The sequence below is a fragment of the Nipponia nippon genome, unplaced genomic scaffold, assembly GCF_047370975.1.
Source record: "Nipponia nippon isolate SJK-2023a ecotype South Korea unplaced genomic scaffold, ASM4737097v1 scaffold_8, whole genome shotgun sequence".
Classification (NCBI taxonomy): Eukaryota; Metazoa; Chordata; class Aves; order Pelecaniformes; family Threskiornithidae; genus Nipponia; species Nipponia nippon.
In genome coordinates, this window is record NW_028262402.1 from 24,937,603 (window position 1) to 24,959,246 (window position 21,644).

Below are 21,644 nucleotides of genomic sequence, written 5' to 3' on the forward strand. Positions count from 1 at the left end.
ATGACCTTTGGATAAGGTTGACATAATCTGATTTTTTTTTTAATCTGTTTGTATGTTTACTGCTGATTGTAAGGGGATATTAGTGGCATCCTTCATAAGTGACAGCTCTATAAATATTTCCCCTGGACTCTGTGCTGATGGTATATTTGGTATTAATGTATCAGGAGGAGGAGGAATTCAATAAAGTATCTCACATTAAACTTTCTTACTTGTCCCTTCAGCACAGAAGGTACTTCTTCACAGCATCATTTGGGTCCAGACTATTTTATGTCTTATTTAGCGAATGGGAGTTTTGTCCTTTACCTCATTGGGATTGAACCTCTAATTGCTTAAATGCTTTCTAAGCCCTCTGGGATGCAGGCTGCTTCACAAATACTGCTTGAGCTGGTTTGTTGAATAGTATTCTCTGAATGGTATTCAGGGTCTTTCTAATATATTCATGCTTTATACTTGTTGCCTTGGATAAGTAACATACTTTGCTTAGAGTGCTTCCTGCAGATTTCTTACAGTGAGTGTAGGAAATATTCAGGTTCAGTTTAAATGTTTAGATGTTTGCCTGGCTTGGCAAAACAAAACTGCCTCTTGAAAAGCAAGCATGCAACAAGTATGTGTATATACGCATATATTTTTAATATATATCAAGCAGTTAAGGTTTCTGCATTGTAAGGCTGAGAGTTGAATTGTAAAGAAAAACCACAAAGTGGTCTTTGTCCATGGGACTGATGTTTTCTGTATCTATCATCCTTCCCTTTTAAACAGGGAAGAGTGCTTGGGAAGCAATTTCTTTTCCCTCCTCCCTGAAATGCCACTCTCCCACCCTCCTTCCTAGCCGCATCACCTTACAATGAATAGTAGAATAGTTTGCAGGGAAGTGAATAATTTATATCCTGAAAAATCGATCAAATGACAGCTAAGTCTGAACTACAGGAAATGCTATAGCTGAGACCAGTAACTTGTGGTAGAACAGTATATACTTTCAGATTAAGAAATAAAACTTCCTGTGCTGTAGAAGTTGCTGCATTTGAAATCTTGTTGCTCTTTTTCTAAAAGACCAGATGTTTTTTTCTTATGGCTGTAGAACTGATTCTTAAAAATATTTATCACTCTGACTGCTAACACTTCTCTCTAACTGAACCAGAATACCAAAGTTGGCTGTGTAAGTTTGTTTTATATTCCTTGAAATCTGTGAGATGTGCCTCATGCAAGGGACATAAAGGAAAAGCTTAAAACTTCTGCTGTGTCATTCTTTAATTTTTCTGTTTGCACAAGTAAATTTTTTTTCTTTTTTTTTTTTTTACACAATGTGAGTATCAAATACTCTACGTAAAAAACAAACTTTTTTTTTCCCCAAGGAGCCCTTTGAAGATGGCTATGCAAATGGTGAGGAAGGCACACCAGCTGGGGAAGCAGCTGCCACTTACACGCCTGATAGCAAAGGGGTGGTCAAGTTTGGCTGGATAAAAGGTGTATTGGTAAGTTTGATGTATTGTACTTCCGTTTCTTACAGATATGATCTTTCTAATAACTTACTTTTTTGAGAGGGATTGTGATAGCGCTATATAAAGGAAAGATTATGTGTATGAGAGATGTGAAAAATGCCATAATTTTAGGAAGGGTTGCTCTTACTTCCTTAAAATTCAGTACAAGTAAATACTTCAGGACCTCAAGTTTTGAAGGGATCATGGTTTCTTAGCACAGGTTTTACAGTTTCGAAGTTGCATAATTTCCAAGAAGGAAAAAGATGATGTAAGTGTTCATATGTAGTAGAAAAACTACATATGAATCTTAGGTGACAAAGACAAATGCAAACTGAGAGAATACAGTTAATGTGTGTTTGCTTTGGATCCGTAAAGTTTTGGACTGAAATGTTAGAAAACTTGATTGTTATTTATTTTTAGAGAAGCAAAAAATACTGTGTTGCAGAGAGTACCTACCTGTGTATGGCAAAACTTGACCAGGATTAAGTATTTAAATTCTGTTGCACCTGTTACAAAAGTTGTCATCTCCTAAGCTGTGGAAGTCTTAACACTAAATACAATATAGCCATGGTGGAAAAAACTGAATCTGTCGCCATTTGAAGTAGTGAAAAATTAAGGGTGACATGGGGGCTTTTATTACAAGTACATACTAATTTATCTTAAATATTCTGGCAAAGAGAAACCACGTTTAATACATAATCTCCAAAGCTATAAGAATTTATAGTGGTGGCTCCAAATGCAACAGTTTATGAAAACATTCTGAACTTGAGCATTTGGAATACCTAACTTTAGTTCGGCCAGCTTCCACTGTGTTTTAGCAACTTCCATAAAAGTCTTGAAGTAGCCTTGGGGAGAGGAAGAGTGCCTGTGGTAGCTGTGAAACAGGTATTACGAACTTCTATTCATGTACCCCAACCAAGCACACAGTTGTTTGTTTTGAAGCAGGTGTGAAGCTGACTTTGAATTTCTCCAAACTCAAATTCTGTATTGGGCTATTTTGGTAAGCAATAATTCTACGTATTAAAGAGTTAGGGGATAAATGTTGCTGACCGTTTTCTTCCAAAGTCTATTTAAAAGTTTCAAGGAGGATGATCTCCTCCTTTTCAGTGGTTTGAAAGCTGCAGTTAGTATTTCCTAGTAGGCATAAGCTGCCTGGGTTAATACTTCCAGCTCAGGTGATTTACATTTTGCAAAAGACTTTTTAAATCTCTGAAAACTTTTTACTTTTGTTGTTTGGAGAGGTCCTTGTCTCCCTTCTAATCCTAATGACTCGCTAAACTTTTTGCTTTAGGTAAGAGAGACTTAAGACATGATGTTAGTCTAAGTTCTGTACAGTGCAAACTCTATTTTATTGAGGACTAAGAGTTTAAAATACAAGGATAAAAAAATAAACCCTCTCCCCATCTTATTAGTGTGTAGCTGTGATATAACGTACAAATGTTCTAGGACTGGAGGTTGTAGGAGTTGTATTGCTTTAGTGCATTTCTGGGGGGAGATTTGGGGGAGGTCTGAAGGTGGGGTTGTAGACCTCACAATCATTGTAGACCTCTCAATCTTATTTTTTGTCATGTATTCTGTAGTACGAATTTTGGATCCCAAAGGTTGGGGTATAAATTTTTATTGTTTGGTCAAGATATACTATCAATGTCAGATATTGAAGTACTGTAACTTTATCTATGTTCAAGGTAGTAACTTTTTAATCATATTTAGGTTCCCTTTTATTTTTTTTAATCAAACCTAAACTTGTCTAATTGAAAAATCTATTCTTGTGAAATAATTTGAAAAGTGGTGAGGAAAGACTGCAAAATAATTTTGACAACATTAAAAACTGGAATGAAGAATTAGTGGAAATGACTGCAGATGTAAAACCTAACCTATGTAAAATTTCTGTTTTATCTTAGGTACGATGTATGTTAAATATTTGGGGTGTGATGCTCTTCATCAGGCTTTCATGGATTGTAGGGCAAGCTGGGATAGGTATGTGTACTAATGCTATAATTTTATTTCAGTGACTTGTAAATGTGATCCAAAAGAGGTGTTGATCCTGAGCTTACACTTTAAACAGGGGTAGAAAATAACGTTAATATTGCCAGTTTTTAAGGTAATTTACCCTTATCAAAACTTTGAGCAGTGTGAAGTTACTTAGACTTTTTCATTTAGCTATAAGGTATGTAATTTAAAATTGACATTTGTATGTCTTCACAGTGAACCGTAGAGATAAACTTTTGATCTCCGGTTATTTTGACCTCTGGCATCTTTCTGCGCCCCCCTCGTCTACATATAGACTGTGTAGTATATAAACAGTTTTCTTCTAAGGCTTAACTTAGTATTGGACTGCAGAAAATCTCTCATCTGCAAAAGGCATGTGTTTCCTTGAAACTCTAGGATACAGCTTTTACTCTGCTGATCAAAGAGAACACTTACCCAGTTTTGTTTGTATCTTGGAAACCTCTGTACAAAAGGGGAGTAAAAAAGCCTTTTGCTTGAATGTGCAGGACCACACACAGTAAATCTGTGTTGTATTTGCAAGACTAATTCTTTAAACCAAGTTAAGTTGAAGATTCGTACATTTTAATACTGTTGGACTTAACCTTTTTTTCCTCCCTTTTTCCAAAAGGTCTGTCTGTCTTGGTTATTGGAATGGCCACTGTTGTGACAACTATTACAGGACTGTCTACTTCAGCAATAGCCACAAATGGTTTTGTAAGAGGAGGTAAACCTACTGTCATAAAGCTTTTAAAGCTTTCATCGTTCTGAAGCGTACAGCTTAAGGATGGAACCTCTAACTTATTTTCCATTTTTTTAGCATCAGGGAAAAAAAAAGAATGGATGAAATGTAGGGAAGAGTTAGTTTTCCGAGGAGTAGAGTCTTCCCTGTGTTCTGTATTTGACTAAGTAGTCGTGTAATTAATGAAAAGCCAGTAATTAGCCTACTAATTTGATTTGACTAGTGGCTTGCTTTTCCACTGTGGAAAAAACATTTTTTTTTCCAAAAATTAAGAATAGATACATTTTGAGAGACGCGTATCCAGAAATGAATAGGGTCTTAATATTCTCCTGCATCTTCACTGGTTAGTTAAGAATGTGCATGTGTGCTTGTATGTTTTCATGTCCTGAAATAAAACTTAATAATGAAAATATACATCCTATAAAAGGATAAGCTATATCTATATGAGAGCATACAAAAGGACATGTTCTTGTTCTGTCGTGATTTTTTTCTACACAAAAGCAATTCTCCAAACTCTTGATTATCTCCAGCTTTCCTGAAGGTGATGGTTTTCATTTTCTTTCATGGTTCATGTGCTGTTGTCAGCAATTCCTACAAAATAGTTTTGTAAGTGGTTGGTGCCTTTGACGTACTGAAACTGCTTCATGACATTACAAGACTGCTACTAGTAGAAAATCTGGTGGAATTAAAATAGAAGCTTATAAAATTCTCTAGGTTAAGAATGAAGAGAAGAACCTCGCTATCACAAAGTAAACAGACCCAACGGGAAGGATCAGCTATGAATCTTAGCATTATGTCAAGCTTAGTTTCTAAATGCCCTTTCTTTTTTTAAATTGCATTATACATATCAGATTTTCCTGTTCTTAGGAGGGCTGGGTTTTTTTTTTTTAGTCACTCTTGCAAGATAATATTTCATTAGAAAATTTGAAGTGCTGAATGGGAAGAAGAGCTGTAGAATAAAATCAGTTGTTCCTATGAAAATCTTACATTGTAGTAGTATTTTTCTTAGGTTAACATTCTCATTTGCAAAGTATGTCAAAGCTGGGTACCTACATATGTTTTGCACAAGAACTGTAATGCAGTGAAATTAAGGATTTCCTATTCCAAATTTTTAATGTGCACTCAGTTACTTCAAACTGGAGGTGGAGGATTTTCTTGCTTCTAGAAGCTTAGCCTTAAATTGGAGCAATGTGCCTTTGCTACTTTTTTTTGAGTGGGTTTATTACGGTCTACTTTGACAGTTTCTTGAGCTATAGTTAATGAAAATGTGTCAGAGTAGAAGTATGCACAAATGCTTTGAGTAGTTTGAAATAAAAAGCCCAGTAATACTGCTGCTTGTGTATTGCAATTTGTTTTTTAACTGTACAGCTGGTTGCACAGCTGAATAATATGTGGTGCATGAGTCAGGTGATTATTTCCAACTGGTGTCTTTTCTTAAAAACCTGAAATGTATTCCTGAAATTTCAGCTAGCCTGTCCGTAAAATACTGAGTGTTGGGTTATTTTCTAGTACATCAGGGAAGATGCAAGAATAAACAGCATCTTGTTTGTGTAAACTTTAAAGTGCTGATGACTGTCTATTCTTAGGCTCTTTCATGCAGTGTTTTTTTTGTCTTTTCTTTTTTTCTTTCAGGAGGAGCATATTACTTAATTTCCAGAAGTCTGGGGCCAGAGTTTGGTGGCGCCATAGGTCTGATTTTTGCATTTGCCAATGCTGTTGCAGTAGCAATGTATGTTGTTGGCTTTGCAGAAACAGTTGTGGAGCTGCTTAAGGTATATGGATGATAGTGGTTATGTTGATTGCACTGTCCTTCATGCAAGTTTGAGCTGTCATCTAATCATAGAACCATAGAATGGTTTGGGTTGGAAGGGACCTTTAAAGGTCATCTAGTCCAACCCCCCCTGCAATGTGGAGGGACATCTTCAACTAGATCAGGTTGCTAAAAAGCCCCATCCAACCTGACTTTGAATGTTTCTAGGGATGGGACATCTACAACCTCCCTGGGCAATCTGTTTGAGTGTTTTGCCACCCTCATTGTAAAAAATTTCTTCCTTATACTTAGTCCGAATCTACCCTCTTTTAGTTTAAAACTATTACCCCTTGTGCTATTGCTACAAGCTCTATTAAAAAGTCTGTCCCTAGCTTTCTCATAAGCCCCCTCTAAGTATTGAAAGGCTGCAATAAGGTCTCCCCAGAGCCTTCTCTTCTCCAGGCTGAACAACCCCAACTCTCTCAGCCTGTCCTCATAAGGAGAGGTGTTCCATCCCCCTGATCATTTTTGTGGCCCTCCTCTGGACCCACTCCAACAGGTCCATGTCTTTCCTGTGCTGAGGGCTCCAGAGCTGGATGCAGTGCTCTAGGTGGGGTCTCACCAGAGCAGAGTAGAGGGGCAGAATCACTTCCCTCAACCTGCTGGCCACGCTTCTTTTGATGCAGCCCAGGATACGGTTGGCCTTCTGGGCTGCGAGCGCACATTGTCAGCTCGTGTCCAGCTTTTCATCCACCAGTAGCCCAAGTCCTTCTCCTCAGGGCTGCTCTCAATCCCTTCATCCTTCAGCCTGTATTAATACTGGGGGTTCCCCTGATGAATTCAAAGACATGGAATGAGGTACAAGGTTACTACTGCTATGTCAGTAAAATACTACTGTAATTCAGTAGCTTTTTGGTAAAAGACAAATTATCATTGATGTCAAATGGAAACACTGTTTATCTCCCTGAAAAAAAAAAAAAAGTATAATTCGTGGTAAAGTCCAACCTGGCTGTTGAGAAGACGAGTGGTTGTACAGATACATGACACAAAGTATAAGTTGTTAATGCTGAGATTCTTATTAGTGAACTGTTTCTTGCAAGTGATAGTCATTTATACTAAGCTCATTTTCAAAGTTCTGCTTATTAAAAACAATTCCTGAAATTAAACACAACCAAGTATTATTTGTCTATTGGGTGTTTGGACTAAATGTAATACTGAGAAGAACTCAACCATACTTTTTGTAGATGAGAAGTTTGGAATACATTAAAAGTAATAGTGAACAACAAGTGAAATACATGTATAGGTGCAAGATGGTAGCAGTTGCCTTGCTGATTAATCTAATTCTCTGGCAGTTGAAGACAGGTCATTCTCTCTGGGAATGGGCTATGAATAGGAATGAGCATTTCCATTTAGAAGATTCAGTAATTTAAAACAAGGCAAAAACCAAATTACTTGTGTCCATACAGGGAATTTAAAATGAGTAAATTTGTGGTATAGAGGTTAACTCAGTTAATAAATTACAGTCAACAAAATGCTAGTCTGCGGTAGCGAAGATAAGTACTTGATAAAGTATATGACTATATTTTTTTGTTTGTTTTGTTAGGAAAATGGAACGTTGATGATTGATGAAATCAATGATATCAGAATCATAGGAGCTATCACAGTGGTTATATTGCTGGGTATTTCCGTTGCTGGAATGGAATGGGAAGCAAAAGTAAGGAACTATCACCTTTTCTTTTATTCTCTACTTCATAATTTTGATTCCATTTTCTACCTCAGCCGTTTGATTTATTTTTAATGTATTTAGTGCACTCAGTATTGCATGCATGGTATGTTAGAAGTCAGTCAGCATGCAGTTTTTATGTAATAGCTCTCTGTCTAGCACTAGCATGTGCAGGTCTGGACAGCATTTCAGACCTTAGACTACTTTCTCCACTGGAAGCTTACGCATCTATGAGAACCTAAAAACCAGCATAATCTACTCGTAATGACACTGTCAAGTAGGTTAACGGTATGACCCTCTTCTGGGCAGCTACAGCACAACAAGAAAAGATAAGAGCATTAGCATGGGAATTTTCCCTGACTGGGAACTTCAGTTGAATTCTGTGGATGGAAAATACAGGGCTGGAGTCTAAGCCCATCTAAAGTCGTGTAGTTTCTGCTAACTCAAAACCAGTATTCTTCCCTTCCACTCTCTTCTGGTTTTGTTTTCACTTGGAAACAGACAGACAGTGTGATGCTGTCACTAGGCCCAGCTTTGAGGAAGATTGAACATTGGTGGTGATGAATGTGTAGGCGGGGTAACTTACTTTCCTCATCTTGTTGTGGCTGTGTGGTCTTAGGTCAACTCTGTGGAAACAAAGACAGATCCTAGGATACCTTATTAGTGTTCTGCTCTGCATGCCTAGGCAGTGTAGCTTGCTCAGTGTTTCCTGCACCTGGTAGGCTTTTTCTGAATACCTGTCCGTAGTGTGCTCAAAAGTAACTGAGAAGAGCCTCATTTGGTCTTCCTTCCCATTTGATACTTGGTTCACATGATGATGATATTTGTAATGGAAATGAGAGTTTTTTTCTCATTGTTGCTTCCAGCCCTAGAGATAGGAATGGTAGAAAAAGGAAGTGAAGATGAAGTGCTTTACTTCAGTCTAGCACAGGGAGAAAAGAATCTACAGAAATTGACTTTGGCATGTACTTTTAACTCAAACGGCACACTTCTGTAAGAATTGTTTACCTTTCTCAGTCCTTTACTGTCTGTAACTTCAATTTGTAATGCTATCTTTGCACCCAACTTCAAACAATACTGCCGTCCTTAATCTCAACTGTTTAGTTTTTCCTTTGAATGAATTAGTTGTTCTTAACCCTCTGGCCACTGTCACTTAAAGTCACAAGAAATACCTTGCTTTCGCTCTGTAGCATGAACACTTCTATAACAATAGCTTGCATAGAAATACTGCTGTTGTTTAATGTTTCTATATCAAACCTGAACTGTGGTATCACTGCAGCGACATCCTTATTAGGGAATAGGTAGCTTTCAAAAATGCCATGCTCAATGCAAAAATCAAGGCTTGTTAGCTTGGTTTCTGCATCATGGAAGAAGGCAGGTAGGAGCGATGGTAAGCAACTGAACCTGTCAAACAAGCACTTCATGTGGGTTAACATACAGCTTAGCATAGCAAAACACTAATACTTCCCTCTTGATTTAAAGTATCTGTGATGTTATCCTATGCCTTCCCCATGACTTAGAGAATGCCTTGGAAAATGGGACAAGGGGAATCTATAATAAGGCCTTTGAAGTAGATCTAAAAGCTAAAACAGACTAGGATTCCAGGGAAGCCTGCTTAAAAAATGACTTTTCAGTGTTTGTGATCTCTTACCACTCAGCTCCTAGTGTTGAAGTCTTCAAAGCCCATTCTTTGTCTGAGCCTTTTGAATGTAAGGAAGATATTCAGAAAACGCTCTTAGCTTCAGGGAGAAGCCTAGGTTTGTTACTGAGTAAATCCACTTGGGCAATTGCTCTGTGGTAACTTCATGTTGAATTCTCTGGGCTTATTGAAGACTTCTGTAAGCACCTAACTGCATCCTTGCACCTCTAACCTATTCTCTAGGCTTTGCAAAGGAGGGCTCTAAATATGATGCACAAACTAGTTTCTTCAGGTGGTCTTCTAACTCCGCTCTTGGCTGTCACGCTCTGTTTATCACTGTACTACCCAGTTTTCTTGCGAGGCTGTCTGAACTGGAAACTTTGTTTTGTAACAATCAGCAATGCCACAGTGCTATTGCATATTAAGTTCTGATCCTAGGCCTGAAAATAATGTCAAACTATGAATAGGTTCCCTGGAGCAACTGGCATATGCCTTTGTAAGGAATCAAATAACATAAAAGATAACAGGGCAGTGTGGTTATTTATTTAAATGTAAAACCTGAACTGTCTCTTCAATGCCCAGATTTATCTTTACTCACATTTTTGAGTGTTGGATGGTTTGAAGTACCTCTTGTGCCAAGTGTAGGGTTTATAATGGTTTTATTGAACAGTGGCTAAAAATCAGGGTTGTAATGAAAAAGTTCTGAAGAAAACTAGAAATTAACAAGTAATCGTGGTAGTTGGCAATTTAATTTCATAAATAAGGGTTGAGAATAGGAGAATGTACAAATTAATCTAGTCCATTGCATAAAATAGCAAACAAAAGCTGTTTGATTCCTGATGTAACATAATTCTTAGTAAAGTAAATATCACATACTAAAGTATAAGGCAGAGTATTATGTTTACAGTTGACAAAGCAATACTCCTAGCATTTGTGTACATTTAGTTGTTTACTTGTGAATTTCTTTAGTCTATTCAAATGCTTATAGAGAAAATGGTTCTTTTAAGTATTTTCTCTTTAGAACTATAACTTTGAGGAGTACAGTAATAACAAATTCTTTTCTGAATGGATGTTAAACTTACAAATTATTCTTATTTCTTTATTAAAAACCCTGTACATGTTCTCTCCAGCTTGCCTTATGTATTTGTGGAAAACAAACAGACAAGACTAAGCTGAATTTGGAATCAAGTAAATATTCACATTTCAGATCACAATATTGAAGCTTGAAACTGAAAAAAAGCAAGTTCTTCTGTCTGACTGCAATCATTATGTTTCAGGCACAGATAGTCTTACTGGTGATTCTCATACTTGCTATTGGAGACTTTGTCATAGGAACATTTATTCCTTTGGATAGCAAGAAGCCTAAAGGTTTCTTTGGTTATGAAGGTATGTTGGAACAGTTAGTATCGTAAACAATATCTTTGCAAAGAGGAGACATGCTGTCCTAATTAAGTTAAACATCTAAAATAGCTTATAGTCCTATTTAACTATAGAGATATTTTTTCATGATTGTTTTAAACTTCTGCAATTTTGTTCCTTAAAGCTATTGGGCCAAAACTTGGTCCTGCCTGCTTAATATTGATTATAATTTTTTAAAAGTGGATGATATTGTAAATGATTTTTCTGGTTTTAAAGTCCATTTAAGTTTACTGTGTTGACTTTTATTTTGATTTGAAGTGATGAATTAGGACTTAAATGTTCTACACTTAATTTTAAGAAGGTCATATAGCTGTGACTTTTGGCTTTCTCATGGAGCTAATAATGGCTGGAATGGGCTAATACTGTAGCCTCTATATGAATATTGATAGACTTAAATCTTTTTCTACAGCTGAAATATTTATGGAGAATTTTGGACCAGATTTCCGGGGCGAGGAAACTTTCTTTTCTGTATTTGCTATCTTCTTCCCTGCTGCAACTGGCATACTTGCTGGTGCAAATATCTCAGGTGATCTTGCGGTGAGTAGTGAGTTAGCAAACACTGTTCACAAACACTGAGTGTGCGTTTATCTCTGTCATCACTGTCCACTGACATTTTTCTTTCAGGATCCTCAGTCAGCCATACCTAAAGGAACGCTGTTGGCCATCTTAATTACTACGTTGGTTTACGTAGGAATTGCAGTATCTGTAGGTAAATGGAGAATGTTTTTAACTTTATCCTCTTCATTCTAAGGGTGTGTTTTGATACAGTTTATGTAATTCATTATGTAAAGTCATTATGTAATGGACTTTCATGCATGGGAAAGTAATAGCCAGAGGTTTGTAATTTTTATTGTTGGAGATTCAATTTTCAGCTGGTTTTATAATTTCCTAAAATGAGTGATATTTTTCTAAGACTAGTAACTGCTTCAGACTAAAGATGACAAAAGACTTCATATGGGTATTTCCTCATTTGTTGCGGTTATTTATGTTAAAAGACTTACAATTTAGCAGTGGGATAATCCCTGGATTAGAAAACTGCATTTTCAGAGAAAATACTCACTGAACAAACACCTGTATTGTTTTGAAGATGATGGTAGCCAGCTACTCACCCGAAGTCAATTATGGGATGATCAAACAGCTCTTTGGTGAGAATGCATGAGCAGTAATTCCCCAGTAGAGGGAGGAGAGTGAGTAGTACCTTCATCTGGCCAGCCCACTTTCAGAAGTGTTGTCATGTTCAGAAACGTTGTCTGTAGTTTTATTTTCCTGTGGAAAGAGGAGAAACAATCATAGACTGATCCGAGTCTTGTATAACCACTCTTCCCGGTCTTCCCCACCCCACAGTGGTTTGAAATTCTCTGTAGAAGTTGCCTTGGGGTTTGATGCTCTCTATATCAGTTTTGCACTAGAGCACCAATGGTCAACCAGGTTTTTCCCACCCATAAAGTAGTTCTATTCTAGTAACCTTAAGAACAAAAGATTGTAATCATATCTTGCGTATTTCTTGCCTGTGATTGGAAATGTTTTTATTTGTGTCACATAAATTAGTTTCTGGCAGCAGTAATCAGTTTTCGTACATGAAAGACCTTGCCTTATCTTAGCTGTGCTGCCTTTTGAATGAAATTCTCATTTGTAAGAGTACCATGGATCTTACCACTAATGATACTTCCTTTCCAAAGATACCAATCTTGCTAGTCTGCTTCTGTTGGCTAACATTGTGCTGTAGCTCTGCCAAATAGTTGCTCTGTAGTGATTGTGCTTTATGCAGCATAATGACCTACACTTAGTTCCTAATTAGATTGACCGCATAGACCTCTGCTACCAGATTTGAATACTTTAGAACTTGAACCCACATGAGTGAAATGCTCATTAATATTCATTTGTTAATGGAATACTTTGATCATCTTTCAAACATGAAAAACCTCATTTTTCATATTGCGAAAGGAACAGTTTGCAAAACCAACTGAACATGAAATTGATGCATCAGAAATGTCGTGCTTTAGTTGCCTCCTATAACTTACACTTAGGATTCTGCTAGTTAGAAAAGGCTGGTGCTATTGCAGAAGTCAGAGATGATGACATGACTGAAATTTAGCTTTTTTGAGGCATTGGATCAGGAATCTGACAAGTACAAATACTTTTATTCCTTTCCCCACACATTATTCCCTGCTGTAAGTTTCCAGACTAGTGATAAGCGCAAGTCATTAAAACTTTGAAGGGGCTAATAAATGTTACTGAGTAGTCATGTGTGAAGGGGAAGATGATGTTCTGAATTTAGCTCAGTATTTGCATGCTCTGTAGTAAGAGGGTTAAGAAACTGAGTAGAGAAGGCTTAGAAGAGGAAAATTGCTAGTCTTACTGCTAGAGCTAGGCAGCCTGTTTCAAAAAGATAACAGCTGTGAGGAGAAAGCATGCAGTTTCACATTTTAGCGAGAGAGTAATGCAGATGTGCAGGTGGCAGGATGAAGATTGCATAAGCAACATTGATATCAAAATTCTTGAAAGACATATTTCAGAGAACAACATTTATTGCTTTAAAAACAAGGGAAGCTCTAATAACCCTACTCAGAAGTTTGGTTTCTTTAAGACATGCTTTCTGTACACAGGGAGGTGAAACTGATTAATGAGAGCCTAACAGTAGCTGCTTGTAGAACTGGAGAAGTTAAGCACTCTCAACTGCAGTCGGAAGGACTCAGGGTAGTATCTCTGGAATTCTTGCTGGCTGCATGTAGTTAGGAGATAACTTTATATAGATCATCTATTGACCTTCTCAGGCTTATAGCCTGGCAAAACTTTATTTGACTTTGGCAGGAACATGCTTAGAAATGCCTATGAAAATCTTATAAATAAATAAAATTTTTCTGAATGAGGGTTAAACAAAATGTTTGGACTCTTAGATATCAGTGTCTTCTGCTGAGAATGGAGCCTGCCCAGCTGTCTTCTGTTCTGCATTCTCTCATAGTAAGGCTCACGTTAAGTTTGTTCATAGTGCCATTGTCCCCTCCTGTCTCTTTGACTCTGTGCGTGAAAAGACCTGCCAGCCAATTGGATCTGAACTGTGAAAAAGGGAATGAGGAAGAGGAGGGCTGTGATAATGCACTGTAGCTATTTAATGGGTTGCTCAACTTAATGGGTCTGCCACTGCAATCCATTACCAACAAAATGTTATCTCCAAGTAGTTCAACTAGTAAGTATATTGTTACATCCATTATGTACTGCTTGAATGGCTAGGGCAAATACTTGTGTAGTGGAAGAGAAGAAACTTTTTCTCATACAGACCTTTTAATCCCATTTAAAACAGAACAACACCACCAAAAATCCCAGTCCCTCCACGTACCCACAAGAAAAGCATAAGACAGGTGATCAATATAGGAAACTTACGGAAATTTAACCAATTGAGCCTAATAAATAACTGAAAAATAAATCTGAGAAGTGGAAGGAGTAAGTAATGTCTACCTACGAGGACCAGGTGTTATTGTGGACTGTTAATCAAGTTCTAAGGGCTCAGAAGCAATCTAAATGTGGTATAGGTATTTAGGAATTCATTTTTCCAGTGAAAGAGGGACAATTTTTAAATTACACAGATAACCGGGATTGTTATTGGAGAAACTAAAGCTTGCAGCACATCTGTGCCCTCCGTATTTTGCATGTAATTTAGGTTGTCAGTAGTCACATGGTTCTGTTCCCAGGACCTCCATGTCATTCAAGTTCCTAAAAGACCAAATTAAGGAAATACTATTGGCTACTGCTCTGTAGACCTCCCTCTTCTTTTCCTCACTCCTTATTTGATTCCTGTTCCTGGAAATATTTGCTGATGTCCAAACAGTTTGACTACCTCAACTGTTAAGCCATAGAATGTTAAATAATACTTAGTCTGCTCTAGTTTGTTTTGTCCTTTATGAGACAAAAACCCTTGAAGTAGAAGACTTGTGGGCTTTTTAGTACTTTTTAGTTTTTCTTAGTACTTAAGGGCTGAAATGCTGTGTCTTCAGCATTTTCTTGACTAGTGAAATTACAGATAATCATAGATGAATTGAAGACAGCGGTTTAAGTGATAAACTTAATTATGAAAAATGTGGTAGGAATGGGACTCTGTGGCTTTGTTTTTCTCCAAGAAACCAACTTAAAATACCACAGTCACATAGGAGGTGGCTTGTTTAAGCATTGGAAAATGGCTTGCAACAGGCTTTCATGGCAAACTACTTAATTTTTTTGAATGTTTGAGCCATATTGACTGGAAAAGAAATAACTGCAACAATATGCACACCTGTCTACATACTTCTGTACATACACTACAAAAATGCCTTCCTCTAGGAAAACTGACAAAAAGAGAAACTTTAAAATCAAGTGATGGTGCATAATACTAACTTCAATTAAAGAGCTATGTGGAAACTCATGATTCAGAGAAATAATATACTGAGCTAAAATTGTGCTGTTAAATTTTTGCAAGTCTATTGACGTTGTTTTCCTCTGTGCTAAAACTTTCCTTTTCTTATTAGACTCAGATTTATTCAAAAACTGAAGATCATCTCAGGCAAGAGGGCAATTAGCTTGCTTGTTTGTATTTGTTCTTCATAGTGAAGATGTGCTTAATACTGAAATGTATTAAAAATGTGAATGCCATATTTTGAATGTTGCTCTGTGAGAATATGCTAACATAAAAAGGGAATTGAGCTTGACACATGTCCTTAAGTTCAAGTTCAGTCTGTTAATGCCTTCTTTTGTGATTGTATCCACTCTAGGTTCCTGTGTTGTTCGAGATGCCACAGGGAATGTTAATAACACCATTGTCACTGAGCTGACAAATTGCACTACTGCAGCTTGCAAATTAAACTATGATTTCTCATCCTGTCAGATGGGGTGTCAGTATGGTCTGATGAACAATTTCCAGGTATAAAACTTTCTCCTAAATCTGTTTATTGGCTTTTGTGTTTGTTCTTTTCTGAATTGCATATTAGGAAAAATCATAGGCTAAAAATGCCTATATCCATAAATATAAGGTTTATCTGAAACAGTTAAGTGGTACACTCTAGCTAGTATGTAGAAGAACAAGGCAACTATGTTAAGAACTTTTGGGTGTTTATACATAGGTGGTGTAACTATTTACTCTTCTTTTGAGTAAACTGCTTAGGTTAGGTGGTGGGACTGCAACTTTCTCTCTTTAGACAGCTGAATGTCATCATTCAGTGATGTGGATAGAAGTACTTACTGTTCAGTAGTGACGCGTAGTAATCATACGTAGCCTCTGTCAATAACTTGTTCCTTAATTTTTTAAGTTTCTTAGAAAATATTTTACTTTTTAAGAATATTTTACTTATTTGTCACAGTATCCTCTTTAAGAATGTTGTGAATTGTCATAAAACCTGATGTTACTGCATTTAAAAATCCTCTAGAAGTCAGGGGGCAATTCAACTTAGACTTCACAGGTTTGAAAGAAACTAAGGAAAATGCACTTATTGCTGATTGACTTAAACTTGCTTTGTGGTAGTCCCTCTTTGCCCTAAATTTTTCTAATAGGTGTACAAAAGGTTGGCTGGAGATTAAGCTGAAATCCACTAATGAAAAAGGTGCCTGCTTATGGGTTTTGATCGGAAGTACATGTGGTACATGTACTCCTTGCAGGTACTACTTACATGATAGGCTGACAGCCTTACCTGCAAAGCTGGGTGGAAAACGTATTTTGTACATATTGAAACAATGTTGCAGTGCAGACCATTCTATTAGAGTAAAATACATTTTTATGGTGGAATAATTTGGGTACCTGTGTGGCGTTACGTTGTTCTGGTTTAGAAAAAGCCTGTATTTAGAAATGCTTCAGAATTGCTCTTGTGGGAATAATTATTCTGCAAAATCTGATGACTTCCCTCATTTGTTTAAGCTTGAAAGAACCCAGTAATCATCAGATGTACAACTGAGAATTGTATAGAACTGTTTTCCTCTGATGGTATCTTTCCCTTTAAGTTGTAACTTCAGAAAGGTTGCTTACCATAAATGTTGCTTGTACGTCTAATAAGTTAGTCATTAATGTTCTAGTTTCTTACCATTTGGTCTAAAGAGTACTTCTATCTCCCAAAATATTCTTGCTTCTCTCTGTAGAAAAACTAGTGGGTTCCAAACAGGAAGAGTCACTTTCAAGGCCAAGGGCTGCACAGAGAATGCAGTGCCCCATATGCACACACCCCACCCACCCCCACCCCTTTTTGTAGGGGTTTTGAAAACTTTGTCCTGGAGACTGCACAGCATCTCTGGGCAACCTGCTGCAATGCACGGTGCACTGTAACTGCCCTAGAATAAGTTATAGCTTTGGGTAATTTAAATGCAGAATTGGGTCAACTTTGGATGAAAGTTGAAAGTAGCATGAAACTCCATTCCAGAAGCAGTGTAAAAGTTCCGCTAAAACATTCCTCCTGCAAAGGAAGACAGCTGTAAAACATTTGAAAAAAGTTAGGGGGAGTTGAACAATGCTTTGTCCATATTCATTAGAAAAATTAAATTTAAAGAAGCTGCTGCTTGTTTTCATGTGGCATTTTTTTTCTGCCCCACAATGGCTGGACTAAAGAACTGAAACTGTAGACAGAATATGATATTTCATTATTCCAAATGTTTGAAATTTAAGAAACTGTCTAAAGAGTAAATGCCAAGCAAACATAATGACTCCCTTAGTAGCAGTAACTATATATCTATTTCACCACACCAGCAGTAACAGGACAATTCTTACTACATATCTGTCCTTCCAATTCTGTGTGTTCTTTCAAGGATGAAAATTTCAGAGCTATAGCTAACTGCGTATGTGGGCTCCTTGGTTTTGTGGTCATGAGGTTTGGATTATGGTGTGTATGTTGCGGGGGGGGAGGGAGGGCTGCTTAACACCATGGCATACTGGTTCTGCTGGAATGGGTTCCCCTTTTGTTCCCCTAGCTTAGAAGAAGCTTCCTAATGTCTCTTACATTAGTAACCTAAGTCATAACTTACTAGCGTTTAAAATGGACAAACATTATCTACATACATCTTACTCAGGTTTCTCTCAGATTTATAAAACAGATGTAATATTCAGAAATAGGTAGTGTAAATAAATGGAGCTAATGAACAGAACCTAGAGAGAGAATGTAAAATCTGAGTAGATTGTAAGAACTAAATTGCAAGAAGTTGATGCAAGTGTAGTAAAGTGAAGAACTCAAAATAACAATGTTTTAAATGGGATGGGAAGAAAAGTGATGGAGACTTGTACACAGATTCTGTCCATTCTTACAGGGAAGATTGATCAAGCCATCCTTGCAGGGAAGAAAATTTTTATACTGCTTCTACAAAGGTTATTCTATGCTTGGTTTTTATGTTGCTATAGCAAAGGTTTCTTTATAAAATACTTGTCAGTGAAGCATTTACACCCTTAACTTCTAGAAATATAGTATAGGGTTATTACAAACTGGCATTTACAACGGTAACTTCTGTTGATTATAAAACTGACTTAAACCTGGGCACAGGAGGGATAGCTGAATGTATGTGTCATTAGTTGTATTCATCTATGAATAAAGGCCTATCCTACCTTTTTTTTGTTGTCAACTACAAATATGCTTCAGGAAATTCTCTCCTTCATTTGTTGTACTACTATGAAAGCTACTTCACTCTCATTTTATGCACCTGCAATAATTTAATGTCTCTTTTTAGACAAGGCATGCCTTGAACTGACCAGTGAAACCTGAGGTAGTGTGGAGATTCAGTTGACTCTTTGAGAGACCCGGCAGTCTTTGTCAGTCTGATCTGGAGAAAACCACTAAAAATTATCATTAGTTTAGCCCTAGGAATATGAATAAAACTTCATCAGTCACCTGTGTATTGTTTCTGAGAGCATGTCCTACCTGGTAAGATTGCTTTAGACAGCTAGATTTTACAACTTCAGGTGACAGTAACTTAAAAACGGAGCACTTCTGCATCATCTTTCTTGCCTTCCTTCAGTCCCTTTCCTTATACTCTAGGTGAGGTTGCGAGGACGAAAGGCAAGTAATCAGTGGAAATGATGCAGAACCTCATTCTGACACATTGTGCTTGAAAGGCACCATGCTGGGTTTGGTCCATTGACTAAAAACACAAGATTTTTCAAGATAGTATCAAATTCTTAAACACTGGCTGTCTTCAAGAAGCTTACGCTTTTGTTTATAAACAAAAGTACTGTATTGAACCATGATTATGTTTTAAATACATAGTTCTGCATCTTAATTCACTTGACACATGGAAAGCTGGATGCAGCTATGGTATGGAAGTAATCAGTAGAATGGTAGAAGAGCATCTTTAGGCTATAGGGCAATTAGACAGAAACTGCTTTGGTTCTAATTTCTTTTTTTTTTTTTTTAATGTTTTATCAACATTGTTCTTTTACACTTAGCTTACTAAGCGTTTATCATTTTGTTAGTCACCCAGTCTACCAAGAATTGCATATTGTATTTCACTCACTGGGGTTACAAAGATGTTTTAGGATGTGACCTCGGGGAGACAGGAAGCAAGTTTGTCTTGTCCTTGTGGTTTTGAATGGGAAGCAAGCCTAACTTAGAGTGATGGAAATGTTGAGAAAGACAATCAGCTTTCCCAAGATGTTCCCCAATTTTGGTTGTTTTGTCACTTGGACTTCCTGAGACCATGTTATTCAGCGGTAGGCCAGTCAAAAGATGTAACAAATTCCATTTTTCTTCCATGACTTATTTTTAGTCCCCTGTGAGCCCATGGAGAAGTTTGCTGTTGATTGTTTTGACCTGAGAATTACGTGATTGGACTATATATTGTATGAAAAGCCATCTTCTCTTGTTCTGAAATTAGGATCCACTTATAGCCTCTGATTTGTCCCTAGTTCATTCATTGATATGAATGCATGATATTCAAACAGCTTTTAAGTGGTGGGTACATAGTATTTTATTTTTCTGTTTGGGTAGTTAATGTTGTTTTTCATACTGTTTTTAAAAAGTAATTTTTTTTTCTTTCAGGTGATGAGCATGGTATCAGGATTTGCACCACTGATTACTGCAGGTATTTTTTCAGCCACCCTGTCTTCTGCATTAGCATCTCTTGTGAGTGCACCTAAGATCTTCCAGGTAAGTATGGAAGCAAACCCATAATCTTCTAAAGAATAATTTCAATCAACTTTTGAATCAGAATTTTCGGAAGGGGACTCTGACGTAATGCCATCATGATTCGTACCAGTTGACATCAACATAATATTTACTTGTTGCTTAGAATGGGAAAACTGTGTTACTGTTACTAATCGTCGCTAGACTATAATTTATTCCAAATATTATGTGTTTCTGGTTAGTGTAGAGATTAGTTGTGGTGTAACTAACATTACAGGAATCTACAAACTCATTTAGATGTTTTTTGTTGTAAGTAACATTGGAGCACATACAAAGATAACAGATTAGTTCACTTCTCAAAATAATTGCAGCAGGAGACAGCAAGAAGTAGAGCCTGAGGCTGTGGAATCTTAATTCTCAGAGAATACGTTATCAAAATAATTGTGTACTAGTCCTCTCATAAATCATTCACACTGATTTTGTTGGCGTTCCTGAACATATTTTGCTTTACCTTCTTTTTAACCATTTAATCTCATTCCTTGTCTTACAAGTTCTCTTTAATTGGGTAAAACTTGAGTGTCATCTAATGACCTTTCCCAAAAGTTCAGTAAGGAGTCAAATGTAGAAGGGGTTTTGTTGCAGAGTAGAAGCACAAGTATTTATGCACAGAACTAGTGTATACATTGGGCAAACTTTCCATTTTCTGAGAAAACATTGTCTCTAAAGAAAGACTCTCTGATTGTAAGACACCAGTGAAGTAAAATAGTCAATTACTTGTAGAAGAGCAAAGCTTGTTCTTATAAACAGAAATTACTGAAGGATAGAATATTGGAAATGCAAAATGTCAACATGCAAAGACAACTGAAAATAGAATTAGTACATGGTGGCTGTAAACCTTCTTTCAGGAAGATAATATGTAGTGGAAGACAGCATTAGTAAGTATTAGTAAGGATACATTTTGAATAAAACGCATGCTGATTCTTGAATTTTATTTTTTCTTAGGCGTTGTGCAAGGACAACATTTATCCAGGATTTCAGATGTTTGCTAAAGGCTATGGGAAGAACAATGAACCACTGAGAGGATATCTTCTAACATTTTTAATTGCTCTTGGATTCATACTAATTGGTTAGTTTGAAATTACAATAAATCTCAATATCCTTTTGTCCTTTATAAAGCATTCTATTCCATATCATGACTTGGTGACAGTGTCCTGGAGGTCTAAAGCACAGCTTAATTCTAAGCCAGCATTCTAAATCTGTTTATTTTGAGGGTTGCTTTCTCATATCTTCTAGATACAACTGTCTAGAACTGCTATAAATTTGAATTGAACTGTAGCAATACTGCACTTTTCTTAGTGACTGCACGTATCTGTCTTTAGATGCTATCAATCGATAAAAATAGACTTTTGCTTGAGGTAGAGAGATGTTATATCTTGTAAATATGGAAGTTTATTTCAGATTTTTAATAATTACAAACAGCTTGAGTAAATGGCAAACTTGCATGAACAATACTGTTTAAAGTGTGTTTTTCTGTTATGTTACAAACAGTAGAGATGAGTGCTGATGCTGCTGTTGCTAAAGGTAAAGGTAGTCTAGGTAGAATTACATGTGTTCTATGTAGATGGCAAACTAATTGTGCTGTGTCCGTATATGAGTCCTGTACCAGTGCTTTTAAACGTCTTTCCCCAGTTTGCTTTTTTCATTCTTGCCCCAAGTCTGCTTAAGGCACAGGTATACCCATGGTGTCCCTACTGCAGCATGCTGACTGGAAGCTTGATTACAACAAGTAGAAACTTGGAGATTAACATGGCACATTCTGCATTTTGATCACTTCTTTTTGATGGTGATATA

General features: G+C 36.9%; 1 protein-coding gene across 6 annotated transcripts in view; it reads left to right on the plus strand.

The window, feature by feature from the left end:
- The window catches only part of SLC12A2 (solute carrier family 12 member 2), a 60,651-nt gene that overhangs the window by 16,767 nt on the left and 22,240 nt on the right, over window positions 1–21,644 (plus strand). For 3 of the 6 annotated variants that reach the window (XM_087741605.1, XM_087741609.1, XM_087741606.1), the window contains exons 2-13: window positions 1,353–1,472; window positions 3,380–3,455; window positions 4,096–4,191; window positions 5,839–5,978; window positions 7,560–7,670; window positions 10,596–10,704; window positions 11,147–11,274; window positions 11,362–11,446; window positions 15,480–15,628; window positions 19,710–19,817; window positions 20,796–20,919; window positions 21,342–21,374. In XM_087741605.1, coding sequence (XP_087597731.1) covers window positions 1,353–1,472; window positions 3,380–3,455; window positions 4,096–4,191; window positions 5,839–5,978; window positions 7,560–7,670; window positions 10,596–10,704; window positions 11,147–11,274; window positions 11,362–11,446; window positions 15,480–15,628; window positions 19,710–19,817; window positions 20,796–20,919; window positions 21,342–21,374 — 1,279 coding nt within the window. The remainder of the gene's footprint in view (window positions 1–1,352; window positions 1,473–3,379; window positions 3,456–4,095; window positions 4,192–5,838; window positions 5,979–7,559; window positions 7,671–10,595; window positions 10,705–11,146; window positions 11,275–11,361; window positions 11,447–15,479; window positions 15,629–19,709; window positions 19,818–20,795; window positions 20,920–21,341; window positions 21,375–21,644) is intronic. The other 3 variants (XM_087741607.1, XM_087741610.1, XM_087741608.1) reach the window with 1 other exon arrangement.